At 34.1% G+C, this 23925-nt stretch overlaps 5 protein-coding genes across 6 annotated transcripts; 3 read left to right on the forward strand and 2 right to left on the reverse strand.

Annotated features, from left to right (window-relative positions):
* Positions 1–476: 476 nt before the first annotated feature.
* Positions 477–2059, reverse strand: LOC114407497 (anaphase-promoting complex subunit 13-like). 2 transcript variants are annotated; one of them, XM_028370613.1, is made up of 4 exons: positions 1891–2051; positions 1521–1629; positions 1380–1433; positions 477–879 (listed from the first exon to the last, which is right to left on the reverse strand). In XM_028370613.1, exons 2-4 carry the CDS (start codon positions 1594–1596, stop codon positions 818–820), a joined length of 192 nt encoding a protein of 63 aa, XP_028226414.1. In that variant the 5' UTR covers positions 1597–1629; positions 1891–2051; the 3' UTR covers positions 477–817. The 2 variants fall into 2 exon arrangements, with proteins under 2 accessions (XP_028226414.1, XP_028226413.1); XM_028370612.1 differs by lacking the exon at positions 477–879 and having other exon boundaries at positions 1268–1433; positions 1891–2059.
* A 970-nt stretch (positions 2060–3029) lies between these two features.
* LOC114407498 (DEAD-box ATP-dependent RNA helicase 3, chloroplastic-like) lies at positions 3030–8751 on the reverse strand. Its single transcript, XM_028370614.1, has 10 exons — positions 8241–8751; positions 8011–8144; positions 7458–7872; positions 6685–6783; positions 5931–6155; positions 4892–5269; positions 4343–4483; positions 4126–4221; positions 3686–4011; positions 3030–3545 (listed from the first exon to the last, which is right to left on the reverse strand). Exons 1-10 carry the CDS (start codon positions 8652–8654, stop codon positions 3458–3460), a joined length of 2316 nt encoding a protein of 771 aa, XP_028226415.1. The 5' UTR covers positions 8655–8751; the 3' UTR covers positions 3030–3457.
* Positions 8752–10548: 1797 nt separating this feature from the next.
* LOC114407500 (transmembrane protein 184A-like) lies at positions 10549–14613 on the forward strand. The gene is made up of 6 exons (XM_028370616.1): positions 10549–10704; positions 10795–10868; positions 11950–12099; positions 12393–12678; positions 13475–13708; positions 13907–14613. Exons 1-6 carry the CDS (start codon positions 10549–10551, stop codon positions 14270–14272), a joined length of 1266 nt encoding a protein of 421 aa, XP_028226417.1. The 3' UTR covers positions 14273–14613.
* A 306-nt stretch (positions 14614–14919) lies between these two features.
* On the forward strand, positions 14920–18398 carry LOC114407499 (cytochrome P450 72A68-like). The gene is made up of 5 exons (XM_028370615.1): positions 14920–15239; positions 16037–16254; positions 16764–17008; positions 17399–17786; positions 17867–18398. Exons 1-5 carry the CDS (start codon positions 14966–14968, stop codon positions 18296–18298), a joined length of 1557 nt encoding a protein of 518 aa, XP_028226416.1. The 5' UTR covers positions 14920–14965; the 3' UTR covers positions 18299–18398.
* Positions 18399–21213: 2815 nt separating this feature from the next.
* LOC114407501 lies at positions 21214–22055 on the forward strand. Its single transcript, XM_028370617.1, has 2 exons — positions 21214–21304; positions 21460–22055. Exon 2 carries the CDS (start codon positions 21483–21485, stop codon positions 21840–21842), a length of 360 nt encoding a protein of 119 aa, XP_028226418.1. The 5' UTR covers positions 21214–21304; positions 21460–21482; the 3' UTR covers positions 21843–22055.
* Positions 22056–23925: the final 1870 nt, after the last annotated feature.

The raw sequence follows: 23925 nt of genomic DNA on the forward strand, positions 1-23925 counted from the left end.
TGGTCCGTTGCTCCTTTACATCCTTTGCAAATGAGCTCTGGTGTTTTTAGCAATTTAACGCCAATGGTGGCCTCCTACCATTTACTGCATGAAACTTAAATAAGATGTTCATCTAAAAATTACTCAATACACTTTCTTTTAAACAAGATTATGACAAGTTGGCACACAAGAGTCTATTGAGAGCCAGCACATGGACTCTCGAACGCTAATACATCCGAGGAATCTGATCAATTCAAAACCAAAGTTGCATAACATAAAGAGAGAATGATGAGTAGACTTCATAAATATACAAATTGATTATCCGAATAAAATTACACAATTCTTACGAAACAGAATAGTTATTTTGTTTCATTGAATAAATTTTACCTCTAGCACCTTTCAGACAAGAAAGTAATTCATGAATCAAATTTAAGTTGTAATTATGCGTTCAAATTTATTACTGTTAAAAATAAGAAACTATTTCTTTAAACAGCAAGTGATTCCAAACAACAGTAGTACTACTATATATTACTATTAAACATATTAATACAAGTTTCAGACTCCAGAGCATACCAGTAGGCACTAGTTGCCCTAAATTTGCTTCAACCTTAAAGCAAAAATACAACAGTGTTTTCCTGACAGCAAACATTAACATTCAGCAATGATAGCACGATTCCTTAATATAACCTTAACGGTTACTAGTAGTTGATAAACATGAATAAGTTACAATCTATCAGGGAAAAAGAAAGGAAGATGCCTAGTCCAAATACCAGGGAGCACCATCATCCACTCACTAATTACAAAGCACAACACTAGACACTAGTTAATGATGAAACTTCTATTCTTGACCAAAGGCAAGATCGTGCCAAGCATCCACATTAACTTGTTGAATCTCCTGATCTGATCAAGATAGCAAAGCACACGGTGTCAGTAGTCAAGAAAATTAGAAACAACCCTCCAATAAAAGACCCATCTCACTATTATTTATCATTACAGATGTCCAAAACGCATGCTCTCTTTCTAACAACCATAATTTTTTTCATAGTTCTGTGTCTTCTGTTAATGCAAAAATGTGGAGTTATCTTCCAAAAACTCTTCAGTTTGTGAAATTGATTTTGAATAAAATTAGTTTTACAAAATAATTTTGGTGAAAATTGATTTTGAATTGGACTGATTTATGTTTAAGATAACTCTATTTTAAAAGTAAGTTAGTATAATTTTTTTTATCCAACTTGCAAAATACATGATAACTAGTATTTCAATATAATTTTAGATGATGCAACGTACATCCAAACACTAATCAGTATAATAAGTGTTCAATTGAAGATGATTTGATACACCAAGCTTAAGAAAAAAATTGTCCACAGAATATGATTGAATAAGTGAATGAAGAAACACACTTGAGTCCTCAGTATCATCTGTCCTAACAACCAGTGTTGGGGGCAGTGGAAGATCTGTAGAAACAGCAAGAAAGATCACATGAATATAATATAATGCAGAAAAAGACCCATATGAGAAAATAAAAAGTAAAAAGAATATACCATCATCAGGAAGAGTTTCTCTCATCCATTCCTCATCAACAATATCAATTAGAATTCCCAAACTCAGTTCTGCCATTTCTTTTTCACTTTTTACTAACGCACCGTGTTCCTATTCAGTGTCAAAATAACATAACCATTGAAATTGTAAAATTAAAAAAAATATAAATATAAATGCCTAATTTATTAATACAACAAAAAATTGGATGCTTCTTATGCAAAACCTAAATTTTAATCAGCTCCAACACAAATCTGTTTACAGTTTCTTAATACCCAAAGATTTGTCAGTGTCGCCGGCGGCGAAGATGCAGAAACGATTTGAAGTAATGAAAAAAAGGGAAGAAGGAATGAAATTGAGGAGAAGCAAACGAACCTGAGACTGAGAGGATCAATTTCAGAGTACCACCGCTGCCACTGTCTCTCAAAGTAAGAGGTTTCAAATTATTATTAAGCTAACATTTTATAAGACCGCGTTAGCGTTAACGTTTAACGTTGGTGAATAACAAACTGAACTATTTTCAAAATGCCTGTGTTGTTGTAAGACATAACCATATAGATATCACGCATTTATTGTATTTTTAAGGGTTAATTTGTTTTTTCTTCCCAATGATAGTGGCATATTGGTAAGAAGCACTGTATTTACAACTAATATTTGTCGTAAACACATACAAAAATAATAGCTATAGATATTTTCAATGGTTAATCAAGATTAAAATTTTACATCTAAAATTTATATTTCTGTTTTTAATTTCTATAAAAAGATATTATTTTTAGTCTTTAATTTATTTTTATACATCAATGTTGATCTAAGAGATTAAAAATAGACAAAATTAGTCCTTTAGAGAGACTATACTGACGAATAAATAAATAAAATTAATCATGAAAATTTAAATTACATTTTGAAAATTATCACTAATAATGGTTCTACTCAATGAAAGATACCGGTGACTTTGTACCAAAAATTACATTGTAATATTAGCTTTTCTTTTAAAAAAAATTAGTTTATAACATAAAGACAAGAAGTAATTAACATTAATTAAAAAAATTATGAACATCTGAACTTTTAGATTACCACAAAAAAGTTAATGAGATATAAAATTGAACTAAAAAAAAATAGATTCTCACCTCTCATAGCTAAAATTTTTTCCGAAATACAGCAAACATGAAAAACAAATTGTTTTTTTCCCCTAAAAAAACTTCAAATATCCAAAAATCTAAAAGAAAAACATAATTTGTACCAAACGCGACAAGATTAGAGAAAAGGATAATAATATAAATGTCAGTCAATAATTTAAGATAATTTGTTCGAAGCATCTCGCAAAGACAACAATGGATTTGATGTTTCTGTTACATTTTTTATTTCTCAAAATCAAGTTAAGATATCATGGAATTGAAAAAAATGTCAATCTTAATATTAAAACGTTAAAAATACGAAATGAACAGTGAAGGATAAAAATTTAATTTTTATATCATTTTGTGATTTTTTAACATTTAAATATGACGCAGAAAAAGTGAATGTAAATGAATCTTCTGCATAAACCTTTGGGATTTCATCTTTCATTCATTTTTCCTGTCTGTTCCTAAACCAGGAAGGTTCAGAAAGATATTAAATACTAGTAACATGGTTAAATAGAATACAGGCCCATACAATCCCCCAAACTCACCCCAAAAATAAGATAACATAATCATACTGTTAACGCTATTCTTTATCCAATACCACTTCCCAAAACAAATACTAAATTTCATTGAGACTCCACGAAAAACAGAGGTCTCTTTGGAGATCACGCCAACACGTGAGATGCAAATTAAAATTGATTCTGTAACTGTTTTGGGAAGCATCTTTCAATTTTCCGGAACCCATTAGGTCAAAAACAGTGGCAGCAGCTCACGTCTTGAAACGTTTGGACAAAAGTGGTGCCCAAACATATATATGTGGGAACTTAAAAAAAGCTTCGTCTGTTTGAAACGTTTGGACAATCTGATGCACGATGCCCAGATTCCCCGCAATTAAAACAGGTCCCTCCAAATCTGCAATGCACATTCATATATGCCATATCAGTTGCAGAGATAGTAAAAATATCACACAAAAGGGGATATTATAATTCGCACAGGAGAAAAAAAAATAGCAAACATTTAACATTGCATGATGATTTTAAAAAACACCAAACCTGTCTGATGATGAAGGCCTGCTTGATCGTCTACCACCTCCAATTAGCCAATCATCGCCACTGCTTTTACCTGCTGCTCGAGACCAGCTGTTGCCAGTTTTAAAATTTCTACCACCTCTCCTACTGGATTGATCACCAAAGTCATCATTGGAGTCTTCCACATCCCAGCCCCGTGAGGATTTAAAACCTCTCCGGTCCCTAGAAGCGGAACCTCCCCTAGAACTAAAACCTCCCCTAGAAGTAGAACCTCTTCGGCTACTTCTATCTCTGTCAGAGAACCTCCCATAGAAATCACTTGGAGGCCCATCATCTTGCAAAGAAGGTAGCTGCCAATACAGAATAACATAAGCAATGTGTTTATATAATCAGTTATGCGGGAAGAAAACAAGCAGAGACAACAGAATTACAAAACAAAATATGAACCAGATATTGTAATTTACCTTGGTGATCTTGGAAACGGTGTTTCCAGGTGGTATGTCCCTATTAAGTAATTCTTTAGCAATCTCCTCAGGAAGATCAAAAACAGCTCCTTGAACCTGATCATAGGGTATCGAATGTCAAATGATTTGAACTGTGTGGGTGTGTTCCCAATAGAATTGAAGTTCCAAGTAAGACAAGTACAGAAAATAAATAGAAGAAAATAACTCAGGTACAAACCTTTTCATCTGCAATTAAATGGATTTTTCCAACTTCATCAGCAGCTGCAGGATAAACATCAGAAAGAAACCCAGTGATTGATCTTGCTGAAAAATATCTTCTACTATCTGAATCTCGAGTTAGTTGCAATGTAATCCATCCCTGACACACAACAGTTTTAGTGAGATAATGAGATAATACAAGGGTTCAGAAATAGCAGCATACTTATGAAAGATCAACTGAAAAATCATGCACCATGTTGTGCTTGTTCACACTAAAAATACTTAGATAATAGCTGAACATATAAATAATAAGACATCATGAAATATCTACAGGCCATGTTTTATAACCTACATGAACTAGGGACTGACTGTGACACTAGTTTAAATGCTTAAAGATGTAGATCACACTGGTTTGGATTATGAATTAATATCGTTATCATTTGGGAAGTTATTCTGAGCAATTCCTAAAACAAAAAACCCTGTCCAATATGGCTTCTTTAAAACAAAGGCAACATCTAGAAAATTGTTAGACTGGATAACTCATTTGGAAATATAAGATTCACAATACCTGTTCATGGGTGATAAGAGACCGGGATGATGGTGGTCGGGAAAATCCACTCAGTTGTGCGAGTGCAGCTGCAAGGGCACTTGTTCCTTGTTCTTCGATCAGTCTCTGTGCAGTTGGGGTGAAAAACTGAACAGACTCAGGATGAACTCCACCAAGTGTGGCAACAACCTGCTCAGCAGATGACTCCAAAACCTCTTCCATAGCCGGTGCACTAACAAATTCAAACTTGCATCCGACATCACGTTCGAGGGATCTAACTGTTCTCCTCTGGCTACTGGTGTACAGAAGAATGGCATTACCTTGTTTTCCAGCACGCCCAGTACGACCAGAGCGATGCACAAAAGTCTCAGGATCATTGGGAAGCTCATAATGGATAATCTGAACGAAATGGGTAAGATCAATAAGTCTTTCAATATGTTGAGAACATACAGCATTTCAGTACAAGGCCAAGACATTAAAAAGAACCTTCCAATTCAAATATAGATTTTAAACTTCTTTAAACAGATTCAAGATTGTGAAGAAATAATTAAACAATGAAATTAAAATAAAAAAATATTTATGTCCATGGTTTACAAATTATATTATATCAAATATAAAACTCTAACTCTTGAGTCAGATGAGACAGTGTACAGTGAAAAAGATTGAAAAGGTCAAATGTAGTGGAAATCATCTTAACAAAATGGGAAACCTTAACTTTACTATAGCAAGCACCAAAACTTAAGACTAGACGAATCATACTTCAGAATAGGCAATAAAGCTCTAGTCCAATCTAGGGGTAAGACATCCCAAAACCCAAACTACTAAACCCTGAATTAAAAAATAATGATAGCTAGATCCTGAATCCATAATTAAAAACCCCAATTACCAGCCTAAAATTTACTAAAGTGTTTTGCTTTATTATTACATCACAGCCTCGGTTGGCATTAAATCTAAACTAACAAATAGTAAAGCTGGAATTCAACTTCAAACAGATTCATACAGAACCAACACTGGAGATCAGATTGCTAAATGTAGACTGCAAAGCATCCTTTATATTTACCAAATCAACATTGGGAATATCCAGTCCACGAGCTGCAACATCAGTGGCAACAAGCACTGTGAATTTTCCTTGACGGAAACCATTCAGTGTTCTCTCTCTCTGATGCTGAGATATATCACCATGCAGTGCTTCAGACATTATACTATTTGTTAATGACAATGATACTTCATCAGCATCTCTTTTTGTCTGTGTAAAAACTATAGTCTTCCCACCCTTTGCGTAAACCTAAAAGACAAAGGAACAGTAAGTGAAATTATTGACCCCTCGCCAAAAAAATTCTTCATGAGTATCCTAAAGCAAATGATACAATGACACCATGACAGGAAATAATAGCTTATAAAACATCAGAAATAGAAAATTAACGGATTCAATATATTTTAAAATTTAAAGTGACAACAGTCAGATGAGTTATAGAAGAATACATTGCCATAAGTTTGTGCTGAGTGCATAAAATCCAGAAGTTACATAACTAGGAAGTAATGCACTTGATAATTTTCAAAACAAACAGATAATGAAAATGATGGATTTATTAGCTAGAGTTAACAAAAAATATATTAGATCATCTGTTTTAAATACAATATTGTACTCAACATTCAACAATAACATTTGATCTTTAATGGATACATTTTTTGGTTAACTAAACTAGTAACTGGTACTATTATTCAATATAATGACTAAACAGAACCTTCAAAATGCAATCCGAAGAGATTAAGAACATCAAGCTAAGATAGAATAATTTTAACTGACAACTTACAGTTACAAGATCAGAAAGAATTGTCCGCTTTGAAGTGGCAGTGGCTGCTATAGCATAAAGTTTTATCCCTTCAGCAAGCTTTTCCTCTTCATCACCAACCTTTTTAAAAGAAAAAGAGAAAGGATTATTCTCATGATTATGATTTTCAGATTAAAATGCATCATAATCAAGATTCAATTCTCATCCTACGACAACTTAAACATTAGCATGCACAATTATGCCTGAATTATTTGATGATAAGGTCAGGAAATGTAAAAGTAATTAAGGCTAATGCTAAATAGAAAGAATTTTAAGACAAGAACAGATGCATCTACATTATGATGTAGTCCACAAACATAAATGTTTCCTTTCTTTTCTCTCCAAATCCATTGAACCAAACATAGGATGCATCCAAAACCAAACAGATGGCAGGTTTGTGAGAAGAAACTTCACCACATCACCACAACTTCAAATTATTCAGCACAGATATGAATATGACAACCACCTATTTTGTCACATTTAGTTATATGAGCATCTAAACCACACTCTGGAAAAGATCAAAAGTCAACTCTGGAACAGCGTTAGATAATGCCTTTTATAATTAATTCCAAGCCAGCTTGCATAGAACAACACAAACCGCATATGCAGATACACTGACCAAAAACACATGCGTATTTCATAAAAACATTCTTTGTATTTATAATATTGCTGACACAATCATATGCTGTACTATCTGCTAGCAATGCACAGTCTATATGATTAGAGTAGAGATGCCAAAAGTAACAAAAATTTACCAAATCAATTGTGAGTGGATTGTTCAAATATTTTCTCGCCAACTTCTTCACCCAACTGGGCATGGTAGCAGAGAAAAGCATGCTCTGCCTTTGAGCTGGAAGATTCTCTAGAATCATTTCCACGTCTTCCTCAAACCCAACAGCAAGCATCTGGTCCGCTTCATCGAGAACCAAATACTGAACCTCACTGAGCTTAAGGCTGTTCCCGTTTATCAAGTCAATTATTCTCCCTGGTGTCCCAACCACCACGTCAACACCACGCGAAAGCGCACCCTGCTGAGTAACATAAGAAACACCACCGTAAACACAAACAGTGCTCAGGTAAGGCGCAGATTCCTTTATCTCCTTCTCCACTTGCTTCGCCAACTCTCTCGTAGGCGCAAGCACCAAAAATCTCGGAAGCCTACCAGACCTCCTGCAACAAAGTAACAAATGCATGAACATGACCATGACAACTACCAATGATATATAGTTATAGGTTTAATTAAACCTTAATTATTATATTATATTTATACATACATGAACCAAAGTGCAGCACATGAACAAACATTACCTGTGAGAAGGTGCGTGTTCATCTTCAGTGAGGCCTTTAATAATAGGAATTCCGAACGCTAACGTCTTTCCGGTACCGGTCTTGGCTCGCGCAATGATATCTCTACCTTCTAGTGCAGGTACTAACACCGCTCTCTAATCACACGCGAAAAAGTAAATGAAGCTAAATGATGATGATGAAGTAACCCTAGTAGCAAGTAGTAACAAGTAAGGAAGAAAAGAGAAACGAACCTGAATGGGGAAAAGTTGAGTAATTCCACGGCTCTGGAGAGACTCGACGAGGCGCGAGGGCAAGTCGAGCTTGGAAATGTCAAGCTCGTCGGGGTGAACGGATTCGGCGGCGGAGTCGGAATCGGAGGCGTGGTCGAATTCGTCGAAGTCGCGGCCAAGTCCTTTGAAGGCTTCTTCGCTGAGGAGGGAGGAATTGGGCGTGGCGACGGCGGAGGGGACGAAAGTAGTCGGTGTGGGCTTGAGGCCCGGCCCAGTGGAGTGGCGTTGGTGGGCTCGGAGGACGTTGTTGAAGTGAGACTTGGAGTCTAAACATTGCAACCTAACGGAGGAAGTGGAGGCAGCAGTATTTGGCCTCTGGTATAGTTCGAGAGAAGGTGTTTGGTAAATGGAGGAAACGCCTATGATAGAAGCCATTTTTGGAGACAAAGAGATAAAGAGAGAGATGATAAGGGGTTTTGCAGAGAGGCCACGTTGTTGTTTGGGAATGTATGGCCCTTCCAACCTCCACCTCGCTCGCTTTAGTGAACATATATAGACACTATAGTGTCTGGATTATTGGATATTTTCATATTTTTAAATTCGCCTTATCCTCAATATTTCCACCAAGGGGTAATCTTGAGGCAGGATATTATTATTATACTACCTCACTCTTGAGATTTAAATCTTGCACTCTCATGCATGTATCTTGTACCCTTATTTCTATTTGAAAATATCAAATTATCTTTTCTAAATCCTAACACCTTTCTTTTTGTATAAATTACTCTTGCGATAACAACTTATTCCTTTGAGTGTCATCATTGAAGGTAACAATGTGATCTAAAACATGGTGTTTTATCTTTCAAAATGACAATTTTGATTTTTTTTATTTCCAACCATTATTTTGAATACATGATTGCAAAAGCTATATAGTAGCCTTATGGAATATAGATTGAGTTTTAGAATAGGCTTTCCAAAATGCATAAAAGATTTTTTTATTTTCAACCATTATTTTTTTACTGTCATGAAACAGTCATTTCGAAAGTTATTTTTTACTATTATGAACATTTATTTTGGAGGCTATTTTTTAGTGATAAGGAACACATATTCCTAAAGTTATTTTTAATGTTATGAAACACCTACTGTGAAAGCTAACTTTTTGCTGTTAAAGAACACCTGGTCCAAAAGGCAACAAGAGTCACGATATTGTGAGGAGGGTGTCAATAGAAGGAGGTGGTGTGGGACAAAGAGGAACCATCTTAAGAAGGACACGAAATGTAGTGGAAGAAAGAAGGCACTCTCAAAAAAATTGTCGCGGTGAGTGAGAGCTGCTATGTTGATTAAATGTTTCTAAATGAGAGAGATATTAGGATTGAAAAAAGAGATGTCAACTTATTAAGAGTAATTTAATATTTTCAAACTAAAATATGGTGGGGAGGGTGTAAGATACACATATGGGAGTGCAGATATAAATCTCCTCACTCTATATTCATATTTTTAAAAGATAGTATACATGGGAGAGGCTGCATGAGTAATTAGATCCCACTTTATTTTGGGCAACAATTTGATAGAGACAACAATTGAAAAGGTTGCCTACACAAAAATTAAATTGTAAAATGAAAAAAATCAATGGGAAAATTGATTTCACATAAGCCAATTTTCTCACCATTAAGAAAGTGTATTGGAAAAGTGACTTGTATTTTTTTATTTTATTTTGGTACAGAGAAAAAGGGGCTTGTATGTTATCCACTTACTAACACTATTAGAAAAAAAAACTTAAAAGAAGTTGACATGAGAGAAATTGATTTTTCGCCGTGTAAGTAATCAACAACATATTTGTGAAACCATTTTTATAAACTAGAATAAATATTCATAATATTAATACTAACATAAGCAATGACCTGAACTTTTGAATATGAAATAAATAAGTTTAGAAAATAAATATCCACCTCTATGGATTTACGATCTGGACGAAAATTTATTATTTCTTTTTGACGAGAGAATTATATAAAAGAAAAAAAAGTATTAGTCTAGTCTAATGCACGCTTAGTTGATGAAGTTTCTTACAGCGTGTAATGCACGTTGGTTTGCGATTGCGAATAGTAAAACTGAAAAACTAAAAAACATGGTATTAGCGTAAAATAGCTGTTATTATAAGTTTTCAATTTCAATTTTGATTTAGATTTTCCTTGGCAGCAAAGCCAGCCAACCAGCAGTCGCCATTATTGTGCCAGTGAAGCATTCATCTTTCAATATCGTTTAGTGGATCTTCCTCCAATCAATATTCGATTGCTGGTTAGGGTTTACGGTTTTCTGAAGGGAAGGGAAGAGAATGGGGTTTCTGGTTCCGCTTTTCTTCCACATCGTCGCTTTCATTTGCACCATTGCAGCTATCGCTTTGGCCGTTCTTCACATTTACAGGCACCTTCTCAATTACACCGAGCCCACTTATCAGCGTTACATCGTTCGGATTATTTTCATGGTCCCGGTCAGTAGTCAGTCATTCACTCACTTCTTCAATTCATCTCTACTAGGGTTTTTTCTTTTAATTGAACTCACTTGTTATTTTCTTTTACAGGTTTATGCACTAATGTCATTCTTGTCCCTTGTAATACCTGACAGTTCAATCTATTTTAATTCTATCCGGGAAGTGTAAGTTCATCTGTCTTTTCTCTATTTTACTATTTTTATTTTGGTTGTTGCTCATGTTTAGTCTGAATTCCTTCTTTTTTTTTGCGTGTGTATTTTGGTTGTGATTAATTGCTATCGAATTACATATTCTACACCAATCGTGACTTCCAAATCCTCAGAAGTAGTTATTGTCTTTCCATTCAGAAACCCCTTTGGATTTTTGCCATATTGGACTATCCAATCTGGTACCCTACTCTAGATAGAGTCCATATTCCTTGGACAGAAAAATGTGTGTAATCCTTCAAATAGATTGATTTATCCTTGGAGCATATATGAAAACATGTCATTAGGGTACTTAAATTTTTACCTTGTTAGACAGTGACTTCCAAGAGGGATGGGAAAAATGGGTAAAGGCACTGTGATTGCAATTTGCAAAGTACCTACTAAGCTCAAAGGCAAGCTTTATCATATTGCCATACAGCTATACCCTGGTACTGATGGTGAATGTTGGGCTTTTAAAGGGATAACAAGAAAAAAGGCGAGCATTGGTTAAGGTGGTTTGGATACATACAAAGAAGACCACTGGAAGCACTAGTGAGGAGAGTAGATTGGTCTTGTGAAAAGGGGGAGAGAGAAACTAAGAAGTATATTGGGAGAAGTTGTCAAGAGGGATCTTATGGTAAATAATACCTCTGAAAATTTGGTCTTTAACCAAACCGATTTACATTGTGTGTTTCATGTAGTTGACCTCACCTTGTGGGATAATAAGGCTTTTGTTGTTGTAGACAGTAACTTCCAAACAATGCTTAAGAAAAGTAACATTCTTCTATTGTTGATGTGACCGAGGAGTTATAGGTGATTGCAGCTGCTGCTGCAGTCACAAGAGTGGGAAGGCAATACCCCATCCCCCTTTTTCCTATTTGGTGTGATTTTATTCTCTTGTTCATTCTTTAGTGTACCTGTCGACCACGTTTTAGTTTTCAAATTTAAGTTCACCTTGCAAATTTTTGTTGTCTATTCTAAAATTATAATGAATTTTGCTGATATATGTTTATTAGACTGGTGCAATTTCTTAATTGATTTCTCTTGTCTACTGTTTCAGCTATGAAGCTTGGGTAATTTATAATTTTCTATCACTGTGTCTGGCATGGGTTGGTGGTCCTGGAGCTGTTGTAATAAGTTTGAGTGGTCGAGTTCTGAAGCCATCATTTTGTCTGATGACTTGTTGCTTTCCTCCTATACCGCTGGATGGGTGGGTTTGTATCTGATTCATATGTTTGGATTAAAAGCTTTTGTGCCGGAAAATAGTTATATATCCCTTGAACGTTCTATGTAGTGTTTTTTAATTACCTATTTTTTTGTCACTTAAAGTACTAGGATGATGCATTTGCCACACAATATGGAAGATTTATTTTTTATAGATTATTGGAAAATGACCTAGACATCCTGGAGATGCAATGGATTTTAGTAGAGACTTCTAACATGGTGGCATGACATTATATCACAATTTACGTTCATCTCTCATTTCTAAAACTTCTATTTCAGGCGTTTCATACGTAAATGCAAGCAAGGATGTCTGCAATTTGTGATTTTGAAGCCCATTTTAGTTGTTGTTACACTTATACTTTATGCAAAGGGGAAGTATAAGGATGGAAATTTCAATCCAAAGCAGTCATACTTGTATCTTACGATCATTTATATGATCTCATATACAATGGCTCTCTATGTGCTTGCTTTGTTTTATGTGGCATGCAAGGATCTGCTTCAACCATTCAATCCAGTTCCGAAGTTTATTATAATAAAATCTGTTGTATTCCTGACTTATTGGCAGGTAATTTTTATGGTCTATTATTTCCAGCTATACCTAGTTACTGGTTGTATGGTAATGTAGGAAGAACCGAAAAAAATGACATTTTTTGGGTACATGAAGAGTGGAAGTTATATTTCTGTTTTCTTGTGACCATTAGAAAGGATGTGAGTGTCATGTAAAATGAGGATGCCCTATTTGATCTTGAGATGAGCTGTAATTTGTTTGGAGCAAAATTTTTTTAGTCTCCATCTCTTTAAAAGAAGGATAATATGAATTTTGCATCTTAAATCCTGGGATATGAAATAATATTTCCTTATTGAACAGACATTAGATATACACTGGATTAATAATATCTTTGCTACTAGAAGTTGAATTTGGTCTGTTAGTTTTCTTCTCATACACCAACATAGTTTAAATTTTAGGAATTGATTTGTTTGTGAAAGTCATCAGTCAGCTATAATTTTCATCTTCCCTCCTGTTGTCTTTGTTTCTCTAGTTTTGCTATTTTCCTTAATGGTATAAACTTATTTGAGGCCACTTTTAATGGGATAGAAATTGGAAAAGTAAAAAAAAAAAAAATGACACCCACGTATGCATGTGTTACAACATTCATTTAATATATTGTCAAGAAGTTGAATAGCTTCATCTTATATTATTTTTATTGAATGCACATAGTTTGCTGTGTTGTGGGATTATTTAGAATTTGAAGATGACTATGTGACTATGTGTTAGTTTGGTGTTGCTTGGTTTGACTGCTTTTTTGCTTTTCACTTTTGAGGTTTGAAGCAGGGTGACATTTTTTGAATTCATTTCTTAGGGCGTGTTATTCTTCCTTGCTGCAAAGTCGGGATTCATTGAGGATGCTGATGAAGCTGCCCTACTTCAAAATTTTATCATTTGTGTTGAGATGCTTGTTGCTGCCGTAGGCCACTTTTATGCATTTCCATACAAAGAATATGCTGGTGCTAATATAGGTGGATCCCGTGGTTTGACAGCTAGCCTTGGGCATGCTTTGAAGTTAAATGATTTTTACCATGATACAGTCCACCAGGTGAGTCTCGCTTTGCATGTTCTCTCTGTAGTTCATGGACAGTGTTAACGTAGCATTTGCATCAGGCTTAATGCCTGGCTTTGCAAATGTTATGCGGCAATGCATTTCTGGTACCCCGTGTTCTAGTTGAAATTTCTGACTCTCCTTTGCTTTGTGTTTTCTCTGCTGATAATCTTATACCACTTAAACTTGTGGCAGTTTGCACCAACCTATCACGAATATGTTCTTTATAATCACAGCGAAGGTGAGGAGGGAACTAAGAAGTACAGGTCACGAACTTTTGTTCCAATTGGCCCAGAGATGGATTCTGTGAGAAGAAATAAACATATGTTTGGAAACAAGTTAGATGACATACAGCTCTCAAGTTTGTCTTATTCTACCAGTAGCACTCCTTCAAATTCTGGTTCCATGCCTGATGCTTCAAATTCTGATGCAACTAATTCTTCATTGCTTGTGGATATGTCAAATTCTGTTTCAGAACCATACGACTTGACCCTCATTGACTTGGATGTATCCAGTTACCCTGAAGAAGTTCCTGCGGCTGATAAAGCTGGTGGTAGGTGACAATGAGGAATGTTCAGAGCTATTTTTAATGGGAAAAATGTTATCGCTTGAGGAGATTAGAGGGAGAGGGGCATCAAACATACTTTCTGTGCTTGGAATGAACTATGATTGTGGTTTCTTAAATCCTGGTAAAGGAATTAAGCAGATCATGTGGAAACATACGTTTGTGTAAATTACCTTAAGCATCTAGTTGGCCACTCCAAAGCAAAATAGTCCTTGATATTGGTCTCTGTCTTCATACCGTAATTGTGTCCAATGGTTGTGTCCTGTGTGTAAATTGTAGATACTAAAAAGATTGATTTAGAATTTATTCTAATTATTTTTAACATTATTTTGGTAAAGAATTTTTTTTAATATTAATGTATATTTTATTTATATTCTTGTTTTACTTTATTTTTTATTTAGAAAATATATATTGACAAATATCCATAAATATTAGCGGATATTTATAAAATTCATAAATACATGCTTAATAGATATCTGTATAGCTACGACAACCACCCATACTAGCCACATTTTATTAAAAGGCAGAGGAGAGTTGCGTAAATCACATACTTTAACCGAGTCTTCTAGATGGAAATCAAAGATCTATTTTAAATAGTTAGACAATTTTAATACGTATCTAATGGTTCTAACTCAATAAATAACAGAACTTCATCTGTTTTCTTTGTCCTCACCAAGCCAGAGAGAGAAATGGAAGAAGCATCATGTGTATGCTTAGTTGTCATACTGATACTTGCTCTAACATTGGCATGGAGGGTGCTGAACTGGTTATGGCTAAGGCCAAAGAGGTTAGAGAGGCTCCTAAGAGAGCAAGGCCTTCAAGGAAATCCCTACAGGCTTTTGGTTGGGGATTTAAAGGAGATTATGAATATGCAAAAGGAAGTCACATCCAAACCCATGAATCTCTCCCATGATATAGTGCCTCGTGTCTTTTCCTTTCTCCAACACACTCTCAACACACATGGTATTATCAATTATGATGTCTATGCTTCTGTGCTTTTCATATAGCAATTGTCATAATCTATTGTTTATGGTATTATCTGTTTGGATACAAAGTGTTTTTGAGAGCTTCTCTAGTAAAAAAAACACTATTCTTATTTGTAATTGTCATAATCCATTTGGCTCTTCATTTCCTTCTTTTTCCATCAAAGGATACTATATAACTAACACAGATAACAGGCTTTTTGTTCCGAAAATGCATACTTAAAATAAGAGTAAATAGGCTATGTCATCTAATCATAAATTCAAATCCATTATATGGTTGACTTGGTGAGAAGTTTGAGTAGTATGCACAAGGTTATAGATTCTAACTTCATGTCACCGTTATAAATTAACATATATAGAATTTGTAACTTTTATTAACAATTAAAAGTGTAATTTTTTTTATTCACATTGCATAGAAATTTAACTCTTCAAAAATTAAATTAAAACATTTAGTTCAAATGAAAAATACTTAGAAGAGTTAAAACTAAAAGTGGACAATATTTACATTTATAAACACCCATTTATCTTTCTTCAGCCTCGTTGGCGGTACATTTATAAACAGCCTTGCTGCTTTGAAATTTTACAAAATCAATGATGTGCCCTGATATATGGTGTGGCAAGCTATACACCGAATTTGATTTATGAGCCACTTTTTTCTTGTCAAATTCGAATAGCATACACAATTACACAGGAAGTTGCCCATTCTTTTCAATTTGTGTTTTAATTTCCTTCTCTTATTTACCTTTAAATTTAAGCCTTGTTAATGATGATATGTAGGCAAGAATTCTTTTATTTGGTTTGGGCGAAAACCAAGGGTGATCATCACAGAGCCTGAGTTAATCAAAGATGTACTTAATAAGATGCATGATTTCCCAAAGCCTGACACGAGTCCGCTTGTCAAGTTACTTGCTACTGGTCTTTTAAACCATGAGGGAGAAAAATGGAACAAGCACAGAAGAATAATTAGCCCTGCATTCAATTTAGAAAAATTGAAGGTTAGTTTCCCATTATTAGATGAGTTTAATTTCATGTAAGTATAAAACTTTTTTACATTGTCAATCAATTAAAAATCATGATAATATGATATTTAAGATAGTTATTGTAAAAGTAAAAAAACTTACCACACATAATAATGTGTGATTGGATGTTAGTGTAAAAATTCTTTTCATTGTTAGTGCATAGATTGTTTACTAGTATTTATTAGTTATTAGATTTAGATCTTCTAAATGAACTTGTATACATTTGAATACATGTTACAAAATACGGAGAAGTTGGATTTTGAGTGTGTGTTTGCACTGGAAAAATTTCTCTCCCCACAAATGCATTCGCTTAAGACAATTATTTGGTATAGCAAAATTACTCTTAGTTTAGCCTGCAACATATACTTTCGCAAGTAAAATCAGTTTGGTTTATAAGTAACATGATGTGAAGTCTGAATGTTTATGTGCTTAGTTTGACATGGCGACTTTTAAATCCTTGTTGTTGTTTCATTGTTACACCACAGAATATGTTACCAATATTCTACAAAAGTTGCAATGATTTAATTATCAAGTGGGAGGAAATGTTGTCTTCTGATGGATCATGTGAAATTGACGTATGGCCTTTCCTTCAAAATTTATCTAGTGATGCTATTGCTCGAACAGCATTTGGAAGTAGTTATGAAGAAGGAAGAAAAATATTTCAACTTCTAAAAGAGCAAGCAGAACTTGCAATGAAAGCTATAATGAAACTTTACATCCCTGGATGGAGGTAAGATATGAATATTTGAGTGTTTAATAAACTAAAGTTATCAATCCTGTTAAATGAATTTTAAGTGAACTAACCTTACCATATAGTAGTATTTTATACAGGAAATGTTGATTACCAAATAATATTTGTAATTAAGAATCAAATATTGTGATCGGAATATGAATCATCTTTCCATTGCAATTTAAATAACAAAAAAACAATTTGAAATAAAACTATTAACTAGCAACATTTCTCATTTAGAATCTGTGTTGTATTCAATGCCTATTCGTTTAGTTGTTGTGATAGAAAGATTACATGTAACGTCTCTACTCTCAAATGCAATTTATTCTGTTAAAAAGAAAATTATATTTTATATCGACAAAACAAACAATTGATTCTGCTTACTTGCAGATTTCTACCTACTGCTAACCATAGGAGGATGAAGGAAATTGATAGAGAAATAAAAGCTTCACTTACAGATATGATTAGCAACAGAGAGAAAGCACTAAAGGCGGGTGAGGCTACCGAGAATGACTTGTTAGGTATACTTTTGGAGTCAAATCACAAGGAAACTGAAGAACATGGAAACAGTAAGAATGTTGGAATGAGTCTTGAGGATGTAATCGAGGAATGCAAGCTATTCTACTTCGCAGGGCAAGAGACCACTTCAGCTTTACTTGTTTGGACCATGGTGTTGTTAAGTAGGTACCCTGATTGGCAAGCACGTGCGAGGGAGGAAGTTTTACAAGTATTTGGCAAACAAAAACCAAATTTTGATGGGCTAAGTCACCTTAAGATTGTAAGTGTCCTATTATTATCTTGATGTAAAGAGTATGGCTTTGATACTAACTGTTGGCTTAAATGCTTTTTTTGTAACAGGTCAGCATGATTTTGAATGAGGTTCTTAGGCTATACCCACCAGCAGTTGGCCTTAATAGAAATGTTGACAGAGATATGAAACTCGGAAACCTATCATTACCTGCTGGAGTGCAAGTTTCCTTACCAACAACTATGGTTCACCATGACCGCGAACTCTGGGGTGATGATGTGAATGAATTCAAACCTGAGAGATTTTCTGAAGGAGTTCTGAAGGCCACAAATGGCAGAGTTTCATTTTTTCCATTTGGATGGGGTCCTAGAATATGCATTGGACAAAACTTTTCCTTGTTGGAGGCAAAGATGGCTTTGTCAACGATTTTACAACATTTCTCATTTGAACTTTCTCCAGCTTATGCTCATGCTCCTGTTACAGTATTTACTCTTCAGCCCCAATATGGTGCTCATGTCATTTTACGTAAAGTTGAAATATAAAAAATAATAGTAACAAGCCTTGTTTGATTTGCATTTCAGAATTGCAAATTTTATAAAGCAATGATAATAGCAGTTTGCTACCAATTCATGCATTTTGATACATTCTATATTATTGATTCATTTTCTAAAAAAATATTATGTGAAATGCTATGAACTTCTCTCAAATCTTCATAAAAAATTGATTTTCTTCATATGTAACAGCTTGAAAAGACTATGCCTCCGAGTAATACTCTCTCTTTCTGAGAGTCAAAACTGCCTCCCTAGGTTAGAATCAAATCCTAATCAAATACATTAATTTAAATGTAAAATGGCTCAATATTGTTGGCTTATCAGCTCCTTCTGTTGTGATATGCTTTTGTTGCACTATGGCAGGACACATTCAAAATAGAAAGTCAAGTGTTATTGTCATGCTACGACATGCAACTGTTTATCATGACAATAGATGATGCTAATGCTTTTGCATTCTTCTAAATTTTTCTTTGTTCATTCCGAAACTCTTCCAAGTTCATTCTAGTCCAATAATGTCCTAGAAAAATTGGCACCAACAACCAAAGACTAGCATCGTTATGATATTTTAACTTGCATAATCTATAACCACCATATTGAAATTGGGATTGAAAGCAAAAAAGTTTCCATTATGTAGATTATGTAGTCATGGAGAAAAAGGTTTTGGTCTAAGCTCTTTTAGACCTGGAGAACGACAATGGAATGTGCATTTGGTTACACATTTATTTTTCCCATCTGACTTTCAGGCTATACTCAGTATCTCAGTTAACAATTTATTATCACAATGGCACTTTAGCCCCAGGGATACTTTTACTGTAAAATGTGTTTGTCATTTGGATATGAAGGTTTAATCATTTAGAAGAAGGTCCAGTGCTGCTAGTAATGGTGGCGAGCTCTACATGATATCTTCCCCTCAAAAGTGACCTTGTTCTATAAAAAGGTAGAGTCATGTTGTGATATCATTCCAAACTACAACAAGTCAAACCTCTTACATTCTAGATGTGACGGTCCTTTAGAGAATCAACATAGGATCTTAGTGTCAAACCTCAATTAGTGTAAACGTTCAAAAATTAAAGATGAACTTAAAAGTGCAAGGAAAACAATAATACAAAAAGGTAAAGAATGCAGAAAGGTTAAGGGAGAAAGGTTCACTTTCAAATTTAGATCCCAATTAATTTTGGAAATTAAATCTTGAATTAATTTGATGAAAAATAAGATAAGACAGTTTTAAACAGTAAATTAAGATATTTTTGCAATAAAAAAATTCAGTAAAGATATACTTAAATCTTGTACTTAAAGTCTGTTTTTGGCCGACACTAAGTGACATTGGCCAAAAAGTTGGACGCAACTGCTTAGCTTTGAGTTTTGTAGCGTTAGATAGTTGGCTGACACAAAGTCGACACTAAGTCTATTTAGCATTCACTTTTGGGTTTTATCGACGCTAGAGCATGGATTTCTTGTAGTGTTATATAGTGCCTACTTCTCTCATTTTCCAAATAAAGTGTTAAAAACAATATACCATAAAATCCTTTATCTATGTTCTAATTTGAGTAAACTTTGTTATGATGTATACCAAATTTTAAGGTGTTGACAAGTACTGTACCAAATAGTTGCTTTCATACTACACATTCTACCTTTTCCGTAGCTCATTTGTTGGTATCTTCATCTTAATTATCTGTTGAAGTCTAAATTAAAAAACAAACAATCATCTTATGGCCCGCAAAAAAGAAAATAAAACACAAAACCATCAGAGAAAAATGATGTTTTCTAAATTGGAAGAAGGTGCAGATTAATATTGCAGATCCACGTACAAATGTTTAAACTTGCAGTTAACGTAGAAAGATGCCAAATCAAAGAGTTGGTTGCACCTATCCACGTTATTAGGCCCCTATATGTTGATTTGTTAGAACCCAAGAGAAATGCACTCAAATTTTCTAATCTAACTCTTTGAACAAGCACAAACACTATTATATTGCTACGTCAGCCGCGTTGCGTATCATGCTGATTTTACTATTCATGAATCATATTGCCAAAACTCATCGCCCTCTCTTTGATTGGCAAGGAAACTCAATTGTTTATCGAATTCTTTGAACAAGTATACAACAAGATTACCTTAGTCTAATTTCTTATACTACTTAAATTGCTCCTATTTCCAATTCATAAAGCCAATTATAATGATTATTATTATTATTATGATTATTCCTGTAGTAACGTAGAGATCGTCATGTTATCGTAAACGTTTTATTATATAGTCATTTAATTGGATTCTGTTAGGTACTGTGTACCGCTGTTGTCACTTGTGTGCAAAGACTAGTGGCCTTTCTTGCATTTATTGTTACACGCTTTAGACCGTGACCAACATTACCAAAGCTTTTTTTTTTTCCTTTGATGGGAAATTTGATGATATATATGGTTACGTTTAAAAATAATGTAACTATTATTAAATATATAATCAGATAGTTTTACCTTTTGATCGTCTTTAATTTAATAAAAATTGAATGCACAATAGAATTTTCTTAATTACTATTTAACAATATATATAAGCAAGTCCAAGGATCCAAATTCAACTATATTCCCCTCATTGGACAATCATAGGATAAGGATGGCTCTGATTTAACCCAACCAGGGAATCCATGGAGAGCACGAGAAATGAATGTAACCATGTGACTGTCTTAAGTCTTAACGATGAATCCCTTAAGCACATACAGCATAGCAAACTAAATAAAATAAATAAGGAAAGAACAAACTTTAAGTATCTTTCCCTCTAAAAAAAAAAACTTTAAGTATCACAGTATCTGTGCAGTAAAAAGTAGTAGTAATAAAAAAAGTGGTCAAAGCACAAAATGCACGTGACCGTCTATATAAAAAGACAAGAACCTATCCAAGGATCCACGTGTTAAAGTGCCTAACTCTTTTACAACATCATCAAAGGGTAAGGACTTGTCTTGAGCTATTGCGGCGGCGCAGAGGTTGGCTCGCGTAGCAAGCAACAACAATAAGGTGCGTCGAATTTCTACACTTCAGAGTTCAGACCCCCTTTCTTTCTTTTCTTTTCTATGTTATGTTATGTCACATACGAAACCCTTTCTTTCTTTCTTCTCATGCTATTTAAATGTTAGAATTCTTATTTTGCTCTATCTGTTTTAACTTTTCAGAAGCAACTTTTGTGGGTGCCATCATGCCCATGATTAGTAATAATCAAAAGGGTAGCTTTAACATGAATCCGTTATTTAGGAGTGATTCTTTTGGGCATTACTACCCTGAGGCTGAACACAGTTACACTATGATGGAGAAGAGGCAATTGTTCCTCAGAAGCTATCAGTTCTGTAGAAAGAAGAGCCTCAAAGAGAGAGTCAAAGGGTCTTTGGTTCGTGTCAAGAAGGTTCTGTGGCTGAGGCTAAGATCTGCTAAGAAACTCAGAAGGTTGTTTTTTTCCAGAATCAGAATCAAATGCGGCTTCTATTACCGGAGGAGAAGGTTTTCACGCCTTCTCAGTGCCCATAACCGCAAAATAGACTCTTCCTCTTGTTTATGGTAGGACCACCACTCACAACTCTTGGCAATTCAGGAAAAGAAAAAGAAGAAGAAAAAAATCTCATGATATTTAATTATTTATCACTTTTTTATTTCATTATTCATCAGTTGCTATTTGTAGTTCTTTATTTTTACTTTTTTATTACAAAGACAAATTGGAAAATGGAACAAGAAAATATATATACAGCACATATTGTTATTCGTTTGTTTCTTGTTAGTCTCAGAACGGCATCTCTGTCTCTTAATTCTCTTCCTTTTAAATTCTGTAAGAAAAACAAGACATATATATCTTTAACAGTTATAAGGCCATGTTCCCTGCAGCTAATTCGATAACATGTAACAATATATTTTTGTTATTCGTATATACGAAGTACCTTGAAATATTGCGAGGCCTTCTTTGCTTCAGCACAATCATTCTTAAAATAGGTAATGTCTTTAGGTAATTGATTTGTTATTTGATAGTTGATAGTATTATTTATACGTATAACGTTAGAGGTATCAATAATAATTAGAGTATGTTATTCTTGTGGTAAGCGTAAGGCTTCTTGGTTCAAAATTGAAATTAACTAGTATGGACCAAAGAACAAAAAGTTCAAGCATTGAAAAGTTGCTTGATTTTCTACTTTTCTTCCCAAGTTTGTGGCTTGCATATTTGCCACTAAACGGTGAGAACTCAGAATGCAACCCCCATATGTCCATACATACTTTTCTTTTTCAGTATGGGTGAGAACTAAGTGCCATAATTTTAAATAGTAACATTATTATCATCACTACTTTTCAGTTGCCAATGGTTGATTCAGAATTCAAGACTCACGGGCAACTCTGTGTTTGGTGGTTGCTACTGTCACTATTTTATTTATGAATATATGGAGGATAACAAAAACAAATGTTCGAATTCTTTCTGTTCCTATTTACTCACAGTCCATAATTAAATGGTACATCAGCAGATAAAGTTACGCTTTTCCGTCAGGCAAATAAATTTTCAACAACCTGATTTCATTATAGAATAATTGAATAAATGAATAATAACACGACCTACTTTTTGGAGAAAGAAAAATCATCAGAATAAGTATTAGATAGACCTATTTAAAAAATACTTAAATTATTATTTGATATGTGTAAAAAATGATTTTAGAAATAGATGTATTTGTATCGTAATCCTTGTAACTTTGCACATGTCAATATTGACTCTTCTAGTCGTAGAAATTTTTTATTTGTTAAGTTTTTGAATTTGTGGTATCTTCTGGTGAAAAGTTAATTGGAGTCTATCTCATTGGAAAAACCATCTCCCCGTTCTAAAGCCTGACGTATCCATGGATTAAAAATTCATAAATTTTTTTGCCAATATTTATTTTGTACAGCTCGTGAACTCAGCACTGGGTTGACAATAGCAATAGCAGTTTTATATAAAAAAAAGAAGGTTGAGAATAGCAGTAAATAAAATATATGAAACCGATAGATATGAATCATACATTTCTTCTTAAAGAAGAAAATCAGCGCTCGTGAAGAAAACTGCATAATTAAGGAAAGAAACAAGCACACCCACACATTGGTCATGGTAACTTGTAATTTGCCCAGGATTTTCTTTTCCTTTATTCTTTTCGGGTTGCTCTTATATTCTTATGTGTCCTAATTAATTAGCAGTAGTATGTTAATTATAAGGTGGGTTTTAATTACTACTATTGTTTAAATTAATGTGAAGAAATGTCAACGGCTGTCGCATTAAGTTGCCAAGGGTATAACATAGAGGCCAAGCAAATGGAACATGCAATTTATTTGAGAGATTCTATAATAGATCCTGAATCCTGATCCAAGGCCATTTGATAAATATAAACGGGTAAAATGCCTCTGTCAGACTAACATGAAATGACGTGCAAGCAATTGCAATTTGCAAATAAGAAAAACAAACACAAACGAAAACAAGTTTATGTTTCAAAAAAAAAAAAAGAAAAAAAAAAGAAAACACGTTATGTAGCAAAAACTTGCGTGATATCGCTGCTGCAAGCTATTGTGGATGTTCTTTTCCAGAATCTATATGGTAGTGTTTCTGAATTGTGATAAAAATTTATTACATCTTTGGCAATTTT

Source organism: Glycine soja, chromosome 3, assembly GCF_004193775.1.
Source record: "Glycine soja cultivar W05 chromosome 3, ASM419377v2, whole genome shotgun sequence".
NCBI lineage: Eukaryota > Viridiplantae > Streptophyta > Magnoliopsida > Fabales > Fabaceae > Glycine > Glycine soja.